The sequence below is a fragment of the Neovison vison genome, chromosome 2 (assembly GCF_020171115.1).
Source record: "Neovison vison isolate M4711 chromosome 2, ASM_NN_V1, whole genome shotgun sequence".
Lineage (NCBI taxonomy): Eukaryota > Metazoa > Chordata > Mammalia > Carnivora > Mustelidae > Neogale > Neogale vison.
The window spans coordinates 55,468,966-55,485,633 of NC_058092.1; the positions used below are offsets into that span (position 1 = coordinate 55,468,966).

General features: G+C 40.8%; 2 protein-coding genes across 10 annotated transcripts in view; one reads left to right on the forward strand and one right to left on the reverse strand.

The window, feature by feature from the left end:
- Positions 1-8,676, reverse strand: part of DNAI4 (dynein axonemal intermediate chain 4) — an 80,933-nt gene extending 72,257 nt beyond the window's left edge. For all 3 annotated transcript variants that reach the window (XM_044238426.1, XM_044238425.1, XM_044238424.1), the window contains exon 1: positions 8,442-8,676. In XM_044238426.1, the coding sequence (XP_044094361.1) occupies positions 8,442-8,488 (47 nt within the window). In that variant the 5' untranslated portion in view covers positions 8,489-8,676. The remainder of the gene's footprint in view (positions 1-8,441) is intronic.
- Positions 8,677-8,738: 62 nt separating this feature from the next.
- Positions 8,739-16,668, forward strand: part of MIER1 (MIER1 transcriptional regulator) — a 62,590-nt gene continuing 54,660 nt past the window's right edge. For 2 of the 7 annotated variants that reach the window (XM_044238428.1, XM_044238432.1), the window contains exons 1-2: positions 9,134-9,196; positions 10,001-10,101. In XM_044238428.1, the coding sequence (XP_044094363.1) occupies positions 10,096-10,101 (6 nt within the window). In that variant the 5' untranslated portion in view covers positions 9,134-9,196; positions 10,001-10,095. Of the gene's footprint in view, positions 8,876-9,133; positions 9,197-9,513; positions 10,102-12,777; positions 12,855-14,216; positions 14,323-14,486; positions 14,510-16,668 lie in introns of those variants that run through there. The other 5 variants (XM_044238433.1, XM_044238427.1, XM_044238429.1 and 2 more) reach the window with 5 other exon arrangements.

Below are 16,668 nucleotides of genomic sequence, written 5' to 3' on the forward strand. Positions count from 1 at the left end.
CAAGTCATTGTGCCTGGTTTCCTGCCTCCCTTGTTACCCCTTCCCCTCCCAGGGGCACAATATCCCAATGCAAACCAGTTTATCTCCACTGCCTCCCTTGTCAGGCCCTCACACTCTGGCTCACTATATACCTTCCCTCATCTCCCTATAATCAGGTACCAGACAGTTAAGGATGGCTCCTAAGTTCCAGAACCCATCGAAATTACTCAAACTAGTCAATCTTAAGCCTGCTTGCCATGCCTGACCTGTACTTTGCCACCAAAACCACAAAAAAGGCCCACAGTTCCTCCCTTTCCTTCTGCCTGATGGTTGACCCCAGTGCTTCCCCATGAAGCCTGCTGTGGCATTGCCTGCCCTCTCCTCTTGGAAACTATGAGTAATAGACGATTTTTTTCAATGGCAGTCATCTCCTGTTCTGTTGACCCTACCATTCTTCAAATTTTCTATGAATATGATATATATATATATATTTTTAAAGATTTTATTTAGTTGACAGACAGAGATCACAAGTAGGCAGAGAGACAGGCAGAGAGGGGGGCGGGAAGCAGGCTCCCTGCTGAGTAGAAAGCCCGATGCGGGGCTCGATCCCAGGACCCTTCCTGAGCCGAAGGCAGAGGCTTTAACCCACTGAGCCACCCAGGCACCCCAAGAATATGCTGTATTTAATTCAACCTGTACAGATGAATGAAGCTGGAGAAAAAACATCCAACCATGATGCTCATTTTAAATTATGGATCACTAACTTAAAGTCTTTAATGTGCCAGCAATCATACTGTATTTTCTTGGCTCACTTTTTACTATACCTTCTAAGGTCACTATTTCATATTTCTTTCTTCTTGAGTATCAACATCTACTCCCATCTTTACTTTCAGCTGATTAAGTGAGTGAACTGAGCTAATCAAGTGACTTTTAAATATTTCAAATTATTTCAAATATTTCAAATATTTCTACTGTCACAACTATACACCTGATATATCTATACCTACATCCTCTATTTCTCTTTCATTATTCTGGATAAATTACTTATGATTCCAGCTTAGGTCAATTCTTCTATTCATGTACTAGATTCAATTCCTTTTTACCTATTCAAGGACATTGCTCTAGTAATTCTTTCATGCTTTTCTTGCTCTACTGCATTATTCCTTTTAGCAGGTAAACATGCTATTATTTTTTCTATCATAAAGAATTTCTCTTGATTTAGTCTACCTCTCCAGCTACCATCCATTCATCTTTCCTTTAACTATAGCAGCTCCTTCAAAAGAACTGTATTTATCATTTTTAATTTCCCTTTGCATATACTCCCTTGAACCTGATCCAGTCAAGTTTTAGCCCTTATCATTCCACCAAAAGAATTCTTACCAAGGACCAGTCATTGCTGCAATATTAATCACCAATATTCTCATCTTATTTATCAGCAGAATTCACCCAGCTGCTCTTTTTTTCTTTGAGTTGTTTTTGTTTGTTTGTTTTTTAAACTTTATTGTAGGACACTTTCCTTACTGGTTTTTCTCTTACTTTTTCTGCAGTGTTCATTCTTGGGACTTCTTCCTGTATCTGTCTACACTCAGAGCCTAGGTGAACTCATCCAATGAGTCCATGATTTAAATACCATCTATATGATTTAAATACCATCTATATGACTCTAACTATATCCTTCCTCTGAACCCTAGACCCACATACCCACCTGCCTACTTGACATTTCTGACTCAAAATTAGCATGTCCAAAACTGAGCTCCTGATAATTTCCCCCTTACCTTGTTCAGCAAACTTACAAGACCTCTTGCAGTCTTCCCCCTTTGTTGTTAAAGGTAACGCAATTCTTTCAGTTGCTTGGGTGAGAATACTTCAAAATATATCCTGAATGCAACCATTTTGTTATCAACCTTGTTGCTACCATGCTGGTACAAATAACTATTCTATCTCTCTTGGATTGTTGCAGCAGGCTTCTATCTCTTCTTGCTTAACCCCAACCCCCTAAAATCTGCCCACAGGGCAGCCAAGAGTGATCCTGTAAAACGTAAGTTAGATCATATCACTCTACTCTGCTTAAAATCCTCCATTTGTTTATGAACTCATTCATAGGAAAAGCCTAAGTCTTTACTACAACCTAAAAAGTTCTACACACATTGTTAGATCTTTGACTTCATGTTCAATACTCTTTCCCTTGTATATTTTGCTCTCGTCACACTGGCAATCTTTGATATTGCAGGTGTATTTCTCTATCATAGTTTGCCTTTGCTCTTCCCTTTGCCTGAAATGCTCTTCTTCCCAATAAATGTACATGTTTGGCATCCTTTCTTCAGGTCTTTACATAAAACCACCTTCTTAGTGTGGCCTTCTCTGGCTCCCTTATCTAAAATGTCAAATACTCCTCTCAAATACTTCACAAGCCCTCGCTTTATTTTTCTCATTAGGACTTACAAATAACCAAATGCATCTTTTACTTAAATATCTTATGAATTAGTTGTCTCTCCCTAACTAGAACTTAAGTTCCATGAGGATAAGGATTTGGGGCTGTTCCGGGCTGTATCCCCACTGCCTACAGTAGTACTCAACACACAGTAGCTGCTTAATGAATATTTATTGAATAAATAATCCCTAAAACATTATATCTAACTCAAAACATGCCATCATCATACTCAGATTTTTACCATCCTACTGGGTGGCTCCAGCTAAACATCTATAGGACATCCCAAATTGAACATATGCATAATGAATACCACATTTACTCATAAACCAGTTCTTCCTTTTTACTCTCTATAGGACCCAAATAGAAATGAATTAGTGAATGATGTTACATTTATCAATTAGGTAGTTACTGGGATCTCATGAGACAGCATTATCAGTAAACTCCCCCACATCTTTGTACTGTTAAGTTTTATGGGAAGGAACTGTTTATCATGTCCACAGTTACAGCTCCAGCTTTTAGCGCTCTATCAGAGCAGAAAATCAGAAAATACAGACCACTTTTTGAAAGAAACTGAAAGAAGTGCCTGTAGTCAATTATATGAGAAATTTATGGTACATCTCTAACTATAATAGAAAACATGTTTTCAAAAGAGGTAAATTAGAGAAGGTAACCACTTTGAGGTTTCAGGAAGTAACCACTTTGAAAACCACTACACCTGAAAACAGTCATCATACAAGTCATTGCAAGTGGTCATGCAGAGCTGTATGTACAGTCTTGAGGTTCCCAAAGCAGAGACCTAATTTGTTTTGACTCCTGTCTCTTCATTTCTAGGGCAGTAACTCAAAAGTACAAGGCATACCTATAGAAAGAACTCCTGATAATCACTTCCACGAAAACAGGGGCAAATGACATTAAAAACGTGCTGTACATACAGAAATCGCACCATGAAATAAATAATCACCAAATGAAAATTAGGTGTGGTTTGTAAAAGTTTCTGCCTTAGTCCCTTCTTATTTTAGTGGGATGACAGTAATTCCAATGTAAACCAAATAAATTTCTTCCATTCATTCGAGTTATTTATAAAACACTGTGCATAAGGCCCTGTGCTACACACTGGCAGGGATACAATATGAATCAGATATGAGCCCTAATGAGCTCATAGTCTCATAAGAGATTAAACATGTACATGATTATAATGGAAGCACAAAATTTTATTTGCCTCAAAAGAAGCAAAAGAGTAAAGTGATCTGAACTATGCTTCAGAAAAATTTAGCTGAATGCAGAAACATACCAGAAGTAAGACCATAGGTTAGATGCTATCAGAATAGTTCAGATGAGAAGTAATCAAGGCTTAACATGGGTGGCAGATGTAGAAATAAAACAAATACAAGAACACCTGTGTTCAGATGTTTGTTTATTTTTTGCATTTTGATGCTTTGACATCAAAGAACTTGCTGACCCTGGAGGGACTGCCCTCCAAAGGCTAATCAGTCCAATACATAGTAAGGGACTCATGGGCCAGCACCCTTTCGTTTGCAAACCAACCAATCCAGAGCTTAAGCCCTTAACGAACTCCTTTTATCCGGCTCTCTCAGAGATCTCACTTTCTGAGCCACTATCCCCCTGCCCTAATCACCCTTGCACAGGAACCAGACAACTAGAGATAGTTCCTAGACCAGAGCCTTTTGAAATTATACAAATGAGTCAATTCTACTGCTTATTCTGCTTTGTCTGTTCCTCCCACGGAAACCACAATAAAGGTTCTTGCCCATGTTTCCCTCCTTATTCCACCTCCTTACCGGCCCTTGTGCTTTCCCAGGTGACCTAGTGCAGCTTGCCATGCCTCCTGTTTCTATGGATCCGAGTGTTTAAAAAAGCTTCTTCCCTCAAAAGAGTCATTTCCATGTCTATAAAACAAATCTCAAATACCCTTAAAACACAGCAGATATAGAACTGATAGGACTTGGTAACAGATAATAACAATGCCACTTAAATCTTATATTTCAAAGAACTTCCACCTATATTTTCTAATTCAATTCTTATAATAACTTGTAAGATACTTAATTGTCATATTTAACAAGTAGGAAAGCTTAAACTCAAAGGTCAATTTAAATGCTCAAACTCGTCCAATAACTCTCAGGCTATTAATCTATTTGTACATTAATGTTGATAATAATATGTAACTCATAGAGTTAAGGTGATGATTAAATTAGTCTTTACTTTTAACTAAAGTTAGAAGTAAGATGTTAAATTGTAGATATGTTCATATAAGATATCAGTGATATCTTGGTGGAGCTGTCTGGTGGCAGCTGACAATGCAAGAGTGAAGTGAATTTCAAGGAAGAGAGGTGAGAGCTGGAGATTCAGATTTGAGAATTTTTGCATGGAGATGAAAATAAATGAACATAGTCCCAAAATAAAAACCTAAAGTCACAAAAAGAAGGAAACAGAGCTAAAGGAAGAAACGAGAGAGTAAAAGAAATCAGAAAAGAGGCATTTAAACCAGTAATAAGTGAACCAGTAAAGTTCGGGTTAAGGAGGGGAAGATCAATATTGTCAAATGCTGCAGAGGTAGAAAAGTTAAGAAAGCCCATTGAATGTGGTGACTTTTGAAATCTTTCGGTCACTCGTTATTGACCTTTGAATTTCTATACAGAAATAGAGACAACAGACTGCAAGGGTTAAAGAGTGAACATGGACGTTTCTGGGACAACATGTACAGACCACAAAAGTCACTAATCTTATTTTTATCACAAGAAAAAGGCTTAGCAAACTGAAAAGCAACAGGTCTTTTTAGATCCATCAGATCAATTCATAAACAAACTACTGGCCAGAAATTTGGACAAGCAGGAGAAAACAGAGAATCACAACTTACTGGGACCAGGGAATGGTAGGAAAACTTAAAGGTAATTGACTCATTGCTGGAGACTAAGTGTAAACTAATTTGAAAGATAAAAACTCCCAAGGGCCCAGCCTCACAGAGGCCTACCATGACACCCATCAGGCTCTCAGGAAGAAGATCAGAGAAAAAACACCCTTATAATTCCAACAGGGAGATAGGACATGACCATTGTAAAATATACCCAGAATGTTCAGTTTTTCTTAACAAAGGTCTACCCGCAAGGAAAACTATTTTGGCAGAGCCTAACCAACATGTGGGTAGAAAAATACACAGTTCTAAGTCCCTCTAGACTCCTTGTTTCACCTGAGGAAAAAAATCTGAGAAACACTTATGAAGGTCACAGCCCAGGGTCAGAGGCCCATTGAAAGACTAATTACAGGATTACAGGACATTTCTTCTTCTCTCAACATATTACCACCACACCAACAGGTCTCCTGTACAATAGGGGATTGAAATGGGAAGAACTACAAGGTTCAGACTCCATGAAGAAGTCTCTAGGGGAACCTAAAAAGAGAGACAAAAACAAGGACACTAAAGGAAACTGAAGCCTCATAAGCCTACTGCTACAGCAAACACAGACTAATTCCTCACCAGATAAACATAAAACCTCACACTAAAGGTTTACTTAACCAGTTCATATTACCTGATGCAACATGTTCAGCTTTCAACAAAAAATTACAAAGCATATCAAAGGGCAAAAAATAGTCTGAAGAAACAAAGCAAGCATTAGTGCAGACTAAGATGGCAGAAATTTTGAAATTGTCAAGATTAGGAATTAAAATAATTATGATTAATATAGTAAGGACTCTAATGGGGAAAAGTGGATAGATAACATGAAAACTCTAAGAAAGAATCAAAAGGAAATGAATGAACATGTAAGTAAGTATAACAGAGGAACTGGACAAAGAAGTGGGATAAAAGCATTGAAGAAAGAGTGGTTGTTTTTACCACAACGGAAGAGTATTAAGCTAATGGGAAAGACCTAATACAGGTAAAATTGGAAAAAGAAAATTGATAAATACATGTTTTATGAGATCCTTTCTGAAAACAGCATTAAGTCTTAAAAGGAGGAAGATGAGAAATAACATATTAGGTCAAATCAATGGTTGTAAACGTTGAAGTCTGTGAAGTTTTGCTTTAACTGGATAACATGGCTATCTCAAAACAGGAAGGTTATACCATTTCTTATCTCCCACCTGATTCTTCCCTTAATGGGTAATCTCTTATGAATTTGTCATTATTTAAGAAACTCCCAAGAGAATTCATGAATTCAACTTAATTTTACTTTGAGATTTCTATACCTGCAAATAAAAACAAAAACCAGACAGGATGCCCAGTAACCAAGAATACTGAACTACATTATTCATTCACAGGTCAGCAAATATTGAGTGCCTTCTTCATTCAAGACAATAGCACTGAACAAAACAAAAATGTCTGCCCCATGGAGTATCACAGTTTGGGTGAAGACACAGTGATGAACAAGTACATTATATGCCAGGTAGGGATAAGTTTTGTGGGTAAGTTTAAACAAAGGCTGGGCAACTGGGAATGCTAGGAATGAAAAGTATTATTATTATTTTATGGGGGGTGGTTAGAGGACTTTTTGATAAGATGACATCTGAAGGAAAAAAATGAGTCATGACACTATCTGGGGGTGCAGTGTTCCAAAGAACAGCAAGTGCATAGGCCTTAAAATGGGAAAAATAATGTGCCTGATATTGTTGTAGAACAATCAGCCAAAGGGGAAAGGTCCAAGGTGAGACCCTGTGAGACTCTGTAGTGATGTGAACTTTTACTCTCAGAGAAATGGTAAAAAACTGAAGGGTTTTGAGAAAAGCACAGTGACTACCACGTGTAGGCTGTAAGACCATTTTTTTCCTTAAAGAAATGATAGAATCTGCTGATGGAGTGGGGCATTAGAGAAGTCAGGGGAAACAGCAAGGTTTTTTTACTCAGTAACTGGAAGAGCAGAAATTGTCATTTACTGAAATGGCAGACTGCAGAGCAGATAAGAGGGGGAAATTTAGTTTTGCATATGAATTTTGAGATGCCTATTAACTTCTAAGTGCAGATGTTGATTTCTTTTTTAAGTGAAGATGTTGATTTTCTTAATGTCTGGTTTTTGGAAGAGGAGCTGGCTAGAGATATAAACTTGTGAATCATCAGTGTATAGGTGATTTTTAAAGGCATAAGACAATAGTGAAGGAAAGGGGTTTAAAGACTGACCTCAGCAACACTCCAATATTTAGATACGGGAAAGAAAAGATACCAGCAAAGTACTGTGAAAAGAAGGAGCCATAGAACAAGGAGAGAACTAGGGAGGAGGTGTCCCGAAAACCAAATGAAGTGATTCAAAACTCGAGAGGTTGAAGGGTTAAGAAGAAACTGAGAAATAGCCATTGCATTTCGATGGATGCCTTTTGCTGACCTTCACAAAAACTATTTTGGTGGAGTGGTAGGATGGAAAAAAGACACTGAAAACCATATTCAAGAAAGAATGTAAGTTTCTCTCCCAAGAATTTTCAACAATTTCTGTTAAAGAAAGATTAGCTCGGAGGGAGACTGGAGGAGAGATGTTGAAGGTCTGTCTGATAAGAGAACAAAAGTTCTCTGGAACTGTGGGAGAGTGGATGAATGAGAAAACTTTAGTGCAGCTGCTGGGCAGCACTAAGGGACCATGTGAAGTTATAAGCAAACTAGTACACAGAGCTGTGCGCTCTTCTCCAGCCTCTTGTTCAAGTGTTGCGGAAACGGCAGAATGTCGCAAGCAGAAATGGGTTTTAAGGCACGATGGCATGAGGCGGCAGAAAAAACTTCGACTACAGAGCATAGTCAAGTTCAATCTTGTGGTTCACTGAACCTGAAAATTCAAAGGGGGCAACCAGCATTTCGTGGCTAACAACTCCAGGAGTGTAAAAGAGGAAGAGCGGCTCTAAACAAAGCATTTTGTTCCCGAAGAGCAAATACGGCAGTTGAGGGTTCAAACAGTCTGTACTAGGTCAAATTAGGGGACACTGCCGCATGAGTGCTTCGAAGGCTGGCTGAACCCAGACGCAGAAAGAGACAGGATCTAAAAGGGCTCCCTCCGGTACCCAGGAGGATGGACTAAGGTTTTTGCGCCGAACTTACAACCAGAGGTTCTGCTGCTTGCGGCTGTTTACTGGAGAGACGGGCATGGTGGCGACAGGCTGTGGAGTGGTCGGCCACCCCCTTCCCTAGCTGCTTCTGGAGTACCGGTACCCCAGTCCCCGGGGTTAGCGGTTCCGGCTGAGGCTCGGGAATGTTTGCCGGGCGTCATGGAGACAGAGGAGCCCCGGCTTAACAAGCGGCCGCGCGGTTGGCTGGCGGCTGGAGACCGAGGAGGAGGGCGGAGGCGGAGGGGAGGGCAGAGGGTTGGTGGAGCAAGAGGAAGCTCCGGACGACGACTAGAAAAAGGAGGCGGGCGGCCCGGGCCCCAGGCCCCTCCCAGGTTCTGAGTCTCCCCGGCTGCAGGCGGATGGATGGGGCTTCTTCAGGCGGTGGCGGCAGCAGTGAAGGTGGCGGCGGCAGCAGCGGCAGCGGCTGTAAGTGCAGCCTCCATAAGCCATCCCTCCTCTCCTGGTCCTGATTGGGATGAGGGGCTCCTAAAGTGTCCCGGGTCCCCTTTCTCTCCTTCCCCTCCCCCATGGCAGAGTACCGCCCGGAAGACCCTTAACTTCCGGGGAGGGGCTGCAAGAGAACGCGCCCGGCTGGCTTCCCCTCCCGGAGAGCGCCGGCCCCCCCAAGGCGCATGCGCAGCCGCCCTCCACGGCGTCCCCCCTGTCCCAGCTCGGTCTTTTGCTTTGGCCGTGGCGGCGGCGCGGATCTTCCCCGGCTTACGCGGCGCGCCGGGAATCCGCTGCGGTGTGAGTTCGTCTCGCCCAGTTCGCTCCCGCCCCTTTCTCCTGTCGGTCCCCGAATCCGGGCGGGGTGGGGCTAAACTGACCATCCCCCCTGTGGCTCCGCCTCTTTTCCACTTTAGATCTGGGTTCGGTCCTAGCCTTTGGGGAGGTTCCTGCTCGCACCGCAGTCCAGGTGGTGAGCGAGGTCCTGGGCAAGCCGACCCCTTTCGGAGGGACTGAGGGAGGGAAGAGAGACTGGAAGAGGGCATTAATATGAAGGAACGAGGTCCTTCATGTCCGTGGGAAGATCCCTGGGGGCAGATGCCTCCGCACCGCCCCCCCCCCCAAATGGCCTTGTTTTTGCAGCTTTTCGTGGAAAGATCTCTGGTTTGGATCCCATCTCTGGTCCCCGTTTGCTGTGTGACCTTGGGCGAGTCACTACCTTTCTCCGCGCCCCTGTTATCCCCAAAGCTTCCTTCAACGCTAAAACTCTTAATTTTGCAGAAAAGCTTATGCAGTTAGAAGACTGGCCGTCTACTGAGGCCGTTTAGCCCAGATGACGTGGAGTTGACTGAACCTTCTTCAATCTTGGACGGAAGGAGGCGACCAATTTATTGGGTCGTTTTTATTCCTTTACCATCGGTTACAAATTGCATGTCTCAAGACTCATTAATGTTTTCCTAAAATTGTCATGGGATCCTTGTCCTAATTCCTGGCCATCTTTTTTAAAAACTAGAGACAGGCTGAGAATTAGAGACATGGTGAACTTGTGGTGGTATCATCATCTCTGGTCTCGTTACTACTGAGGCTCTCTTTCCTTTGATCCAGATGGTGTGGTGGCTCGATTCTCCCAGTGCCTGGCTGAGTTTCGGACGTGGTTAAGAACCAACTGGTTGAGGTTCAGTGCAGACAAGACGGATGTGATGCTGGTAGGCAGGGGCACACTTGGAGATTAAGGGAGGGAAAATCCAAACTCCCTCAAGTAATACAAATATTACATTACTCTTGCTGTATATTCCAGTGTTTGAGAACTGACGATGGGCCATTAATGTCCAGAGTTTGGGTGAGATAAAAATAACATGTTAACAGTCTTAGGACTTTAAAAATAACAGTTTGTTATAATCCGATAAAATGGGGCCACTGGATAAAACTATGTAAAAATTATGAAAAAAATCCAAACTGTTTTTTGAAGTACCAAAAGGCTATGTAAGTGTTTTGGGGTGGCATTAATAATAAAAACCAACTAACAAAAAGATGATGCTGATTCTTGCATAGATGTGGGGCTTCTGAATGTAATGCATTACTGCTTTGTAACCTGCATTCTGCCTACTAAAGTAAAGGTAAACTCAATTTATCAGAAACGTCCTTTTTAGGTATTCTGGCATTTAGGTATTTTCAACCAAATTAGATATTTGTAGGTTTTTACTTGCATATCATGTTTAGGTTGACACTTTCAAATAAAAATTTTAGTAAATAGTTTACCAAATAGTCAAAAGGGACTCATGAACTCTGAAAATGGTTAGATAGAGAATTTGTTTTTAGGGTTTTAAATGCATTAATCTGTTTCCTTCAAACAGGTCTAGAGTCTAAATTGTTAGAAATATTTTCTTGGAGCATTCTGAGAGGTTCCTGAGTTGCATAACATTTTGTTTATGTAGTATAGGTATATAGTACTTATATTTGAGTCAGGAGTTGGTACTGAATAAAAGGTTCTGTTTCTTAGGTATATGTAAATTATGAGACTTTTTTATTTATTGGTTAGTTTAAGTACTGGTTGAAGTAAAATTGTGACCTTAAAATGCTTTTGTTAAAAGCAAAATAGTAACTGAAGGGTATGTGTTTGTGTGTGTGTGTGTGTATGTATGTGTGTTATTATACCCTCTGTAAGAATGTTTAATAACGTCAATGATTTAGTAATTTGCTTAAAAATAACTTCCCAATACAACAGCAGTTTTGAGAAGCTTAAATGTAGTGAAAGTTAATGTTAGTTTGCCTGAAAATAAGGAAGCATTTAGGTGGGGAATGGGAGCTCAAGAGGCATTTATTCAGGCTTTGTATAGTGATTTTTTTTTGTTGTTTGTTTTGTTTTGGGACATTAGCCACAAACCTCACATAGGATTGGAATTAACCACACTTTTAAGTTTAACTTTAAATACACAGTTCTAACAGAATACCATTTGGGAGATCACATAATAATCTAATTATTTTAAACAGCTGGTAGGTATTGGTGAATTTTCTCATACCTTTAACTCTGTCATGTCTTGTTTTTAAGTCTTCTAGTATCAGTAGGCATTAAAGATTTATATTTTGTTAACCCAAGTATAAATAATGATTGTTTGCACTTAAATACAAAGAAGAAATCTGTTGAATTAATCCAAAATGCTGAAAAACTCAGGGAAATGGATGGAGGTAACAAGGAGATAGATTCTGGTTTAATAAAAAGGAGAATGTTCCAAACATAACAGTTTTTTTCTGAAAGAGCAGCCTCTTCATCAGACAGTAAGTCATTGGAGTGTTTTAGCATTGGCAGAAAACCCTGGTAGTGGGGACATGTGATGGATTCCTACCCTAGACCAGGTAGAAATTGACTAAAAGACCTCTAAGGTCCCATCTAACACTAAGATTCTGTGGCTAATGAATAGTTAATTTTTACATATTTGATACTGAGGAGATAAGCAAGAGATTTTGAGAAAGGCTGCTTTCCTTAAGGTGTGTTCTAAAATTTGGAAGACAGTATATCATGAGAATAAAATGGGAATAAAACCATACTGAATTCATTAGTAATGTGTTACTAATGACTTAAAATATTGGAGCTGTTTCTCTTTGTTTTTAGAATATCTGAACTTAACACTGAACTCACATTTATTAACAAAGGGAAGAAAAAAATGTAAAGGGAATGTTTCCCCCAAATGATAATTCCACTTAAAATTAGTAAAATGATACATAATTCTAATAAACTTAAAAGCCATTTGTCAGCAAGAGGGATACACAGTCAAATAGGTGCCAGATTTGATTTTCCTGACAATTTCAGAATTCATTCAGTATCTTAAGGACCATGGTCCTCGGCTTTTTAATCAGAATCAAAGAGTAAATGGGTTTAAGCAAATGAGTTAGTCCTGTACCTTGTGCTTTGGCAACACTTTCCGATTTTCTTTTTGTGAACTAGCTAAATTTCATATATTAGCTTTGGTAGTTAAATGGGCAATCCTCCTTTATCCCCATGGTATTATAAAGCCTGAGTTTCTACCTCTAGGCCCCTTATTCTGTCTTTACCCACCCCAGATCTATACACATTAATTGTTCTTTGCCTTCAGCTGTTTTCCATCAAGCACCTCAAAGGCAAAACTATATAAACACAAACTGACTTTTCAGAAAATGATTTTTATTTTGAGTCTGAAGGACTAAGGTAATTCAGTAGGGTAACTCTGTGTCCCTATGCCAAAGTATTTATTCCCCCAAGGAATCCTGAAAAACACTTTTATAGTATAAGTAGTCTAAAAAAATAAAATGAAAATACTGTACAGTACAGTTAATGGTAAAAATTGTTTGTAGATTTGGGAACCTTAAAGTTTTCCTTTCTCTTCTTTCCCTTGCTTTTCTTTCAGTAGAAAATGTGCATCAGATGTTTATGTTTAATTGGTTTACAGACTGTCTGTGGACTCTTTTCCTGTCAAATTACCAGGTAATGTCCTTTCACTTAGCAGCTACTTCATATGCCTGTAAATGCACAAATTATTCATGCACAAATTATTGGACATAAGAATTTCAAGTTAATTTTGAATCTTTGGAAAAAGAAACTGTTTAATAGAGTTTTTAATTTTAAGGGAATACAAATAACTTAAGAAAACAGCCCATACTGCATTATAAGTTAAGTATTAAAGAAAAATTGTATATGTACACATTTATGCAGTATATTGTAGTGCTGGCATCATATTATTTGGAAGGAATGACTTTTTATATTTGGTTGATTTGTTAATCATTTTTAAAATTGCATTAAGAACCCTTGATCATTTGGGGGAAAACGGTCTTTTTGAAATTAAGATTTTTAAACTCCTGGTTTAGTAAAATATGTTAGTGCATGTTTTAATACCACCTTTGCATTAGCCAGTTTCTGCCTTAGTAATGAAAGGGAAACATGTTTGTTATTTGTAGCCATTGGCCGTGCATTCATTAGAATTGGCATCAAGGCCAATTGGCAGTTCTAGGCCAATATTTTAAAATCTTCAAATTACTGCCATTTCAGGCATTGCACATAAGCAGCTTTTCCCTCTAAGCAGTCAATTCAGAGATCCATCAAAGAGCAGCTTTTTCGTACTCACATTTTGAAATTTTCTCTAGTTGTGCAAAATTCAAACGTTGCACAATTATGTTCCTCCTGGCATCTCAGGAACTATGTGTGGGGAAAAGCAAATGAGATGTGAGGATGGCAGAGTACCTATCCACAGTCCCTTTTCTTAATCTCTGCTCTGACCTCTAAAATTTGGGGATGTGGGAATTTACATTTCCTGTCGGGAATCAACCAAGAGAGATACTTGTCAAGAGACAGCCGCTTTTAAAGCGCGCTACTTTGCGTTGTTGCCGTTGTTGCATCACAGCAACATCCGTTTTCCAGCAAATGCACTTCGAAAAGGCCTACATGTAAAATATAACGTATCTTTCCCCCTGCAATGTGAGCGCTGGACGCAGCTTTTTGGCACTTTTCCTTGACCTCTCTGGTCCCCTTAGGGCCCTCTCCAGCTGGAGTCGCGGATCCGCTAGCGCAGGGGAGGCGCCCCGTCCTGAGATGCCCACCTCCCCCCACCCACGACACCCACCTTGACTCCGCCCCCTCCGCGCTCCTCCCGGGGAAGGCTGCCGCGGGACCGCGCGCGCGCGCGCCCCTCCTTCCGTGCGCGCGCGCGCGCTCCGGCCTTTTCCCTCCAGTCCAGCTCTGCCGGGGCGCCGCGAGGGGGCGGAGTGGGGTGTGGTGGGCGCGTTCGGGCGGCTCCTGCGCGTTCCCGCCGACACAGCGGCGGCGGGAGCAGCAGAGGCGGCGGCGGCGGCGGCGGCGGCTGGAGTCCCGTTGCCGAGTCTCACATCCGGGTTCTGGCCGTGACCCAGCTGCGGCCGCCGCGGAGATGTGACCCGTCAGTACGGCAAATATGGCGGAGGTAAGGGAGCGAGCTCCCCCTCCCCGTCCCGGAGCCGGGCGCCCCTGGGCCCTGGCCGGGGAGGAGTGGAGTGGGCCTGGCTAGGAGAGGCCCAGCCCTGCTGGCGCCACTGCCCACCTGTTGTCCGGAACAGGCCGCGCTCTGGGCGGGGAGCTTTCTCTGGAACTTAGTTGGGATGGGTCCGGGGGTAAGAGGAAGCGGAGGCGTAGTTGGACTTCGGGAGCAGTTTGAAGGGTCGAGTGCTGCGTAGTAGTGCGTGCGGAGAGGGGTGAAGGGGAGTGGGCGCCCGCGGGGCAGGGGCATCGGTGGCGCAACTTCGCCGGCCGGTGCTAGGGGCCAAGAGAGGAGCTGCTGCTTCCTCTTCTTGCGAAGTTTCTTCCCTCCCTCGCCGAGATGCTGTTGCGCCCTTCCGCGTAACCCCCACCCGTTTGCTCCTGACATCCAGTCTGTTAAATGGGGAAAACGTAAGGCAGAACGGCCTTTAACTCTCGTTTTCCCGATGGTGCTAAGATTTGCGTGGAGAAATAAGCCTGGCCTTTCGCAGGCCGGTCTTTAGGTTGGGGGAGTCTCCCTATATCTCCGAACAGCTCATTCCTCCTCAGGGTAGAACATTCTTTCTCTCTTCACATTTCAGAAGAGTTACTTTCTACCTTTCTCTTTCTTCACTTTCCAGGCATTTCTCCCCACCCCCCCTTCATATTAAGACTATCTATTATTGTTTTTCTCTTCTAATTTTTTTCCCCTTGCAGTAGATTTCTTTTTCTCTTTTTCCAGTAAACGGGTCACCAAAGCCCCCTTTTCTCGGTGGTAATTGTTTTACGTCTTTGGTCTTCAAATCGTTGGCGAACAACCACTCTTAATGATTGTTTCGAACTTAGTGTTGTGCCACTGGAGATTTAAATTTTTTTTCTGATTTAAGCCACATATTTGATTTTTTTCTAATACTTTTTCCCCGCTTACCGTCAGAAGAATTCCGTTATTCTTCACCCCCTGGAGTTCAAGAAGTGATAGTATTTGGGGTTTTAAGTCTTTTTTGAGTCAGAGCCTCACTAAATGATTGTTAAGGCATTTCCTTGTATGAATTACCATTTTCATGGTCTCGGAGACATCCCAAAACAGATTTAGGAATAGGTTTTTGTTTTTGTTTTTTAACCATCCAGCCCTCAATTTTTGTGTTCCTTATTTGCTAAATGAAGTCAGTGGTGAGTTAGTTGGTAATACCATATTATCTCCTTCTTAAGCCGTGGGATAGGAAACCGTGTAGATTATGGAAAAATATTAATTTTTGACGCTTCTTATGTACCTATTGAGTAGAAGGTCCTTAAAGTTAGCTGTTTTGTGCAGATGCTTTTAGGGGTGCTCCTTCTGCTTTCCCTATGGAAACTGACTTTATATTAATGTAGTGGAGTATTTGCTATTAAAGGAGCAAATTTCACTATAGAAGGACTCTCTGCTGCCAGTAATCTTTTTAAAACATTTTAATACTTTTGATTTAAAACTAAATTTAGATCTTTGGTTTATTTCCATTTCTTTTGTTCTTTGTGGTTAAAGAATTGTATTTCAAAGGCATATAGATTGGGAGAAAACATAGTACTTTGTATTTCACTTAAATGTGAATGGATTCATTCAACTGGGCTGAAACAATTTTAGTCCTGAAAAGATTTTAAGTGTTTCTTTTTTTCACATGTAAGAGAGGGAAGGGGGTCATATGTGGCTGAATTTATCTACATTTTGTCAAATAGTTTTCAGTGGATTTCCTTTTCAGTGAATGCCTATTAAATAAGCAACAGTGTGATAGGTGATAAGGTTTCTTCCCTGGTGGTGCTGCTCACAATGGTTTGAGCTTTAAGTTCTGTAGTCATATTTTAAGGCAACCTATTAGAGAAGGAAAATAACTTAGTTTGCAAATACAGTAAGATTAGGTTTTTTAAGAAACTTCACCCATAAATTTAACTGTTTGCACACTGAATACTTAATATGTAAGTAGTAGTATATTAATATTTTTTCTTGTTTTAGAAGTTAAAGATGATTGCATTAATATGAGAGGAAAAACAATATTTTTAGTCAGTAATTATTTACTAATATTTTCAGGGATATGTTTTAGTTCTCTAAACTAAACTTGGAGAATGGAACGCTCATGTTCAGTCGGAACGCATGGATAGTTCAATTTCAAGAAGAGAAGAACTTAAAAAGGGGAAAAAAAAAAAAAAGGAGAAAACCTGAGCTTTGTTTTCAGTGTATTTATTCAGTAACCTAAAATCTTAAAGAAAAAAAAAATTGTCCTTTATAATTCCAGTGGTTTTATTTTTAGTGAATTTGGAGGAAGAACGGGGGATCCTTCTTCAT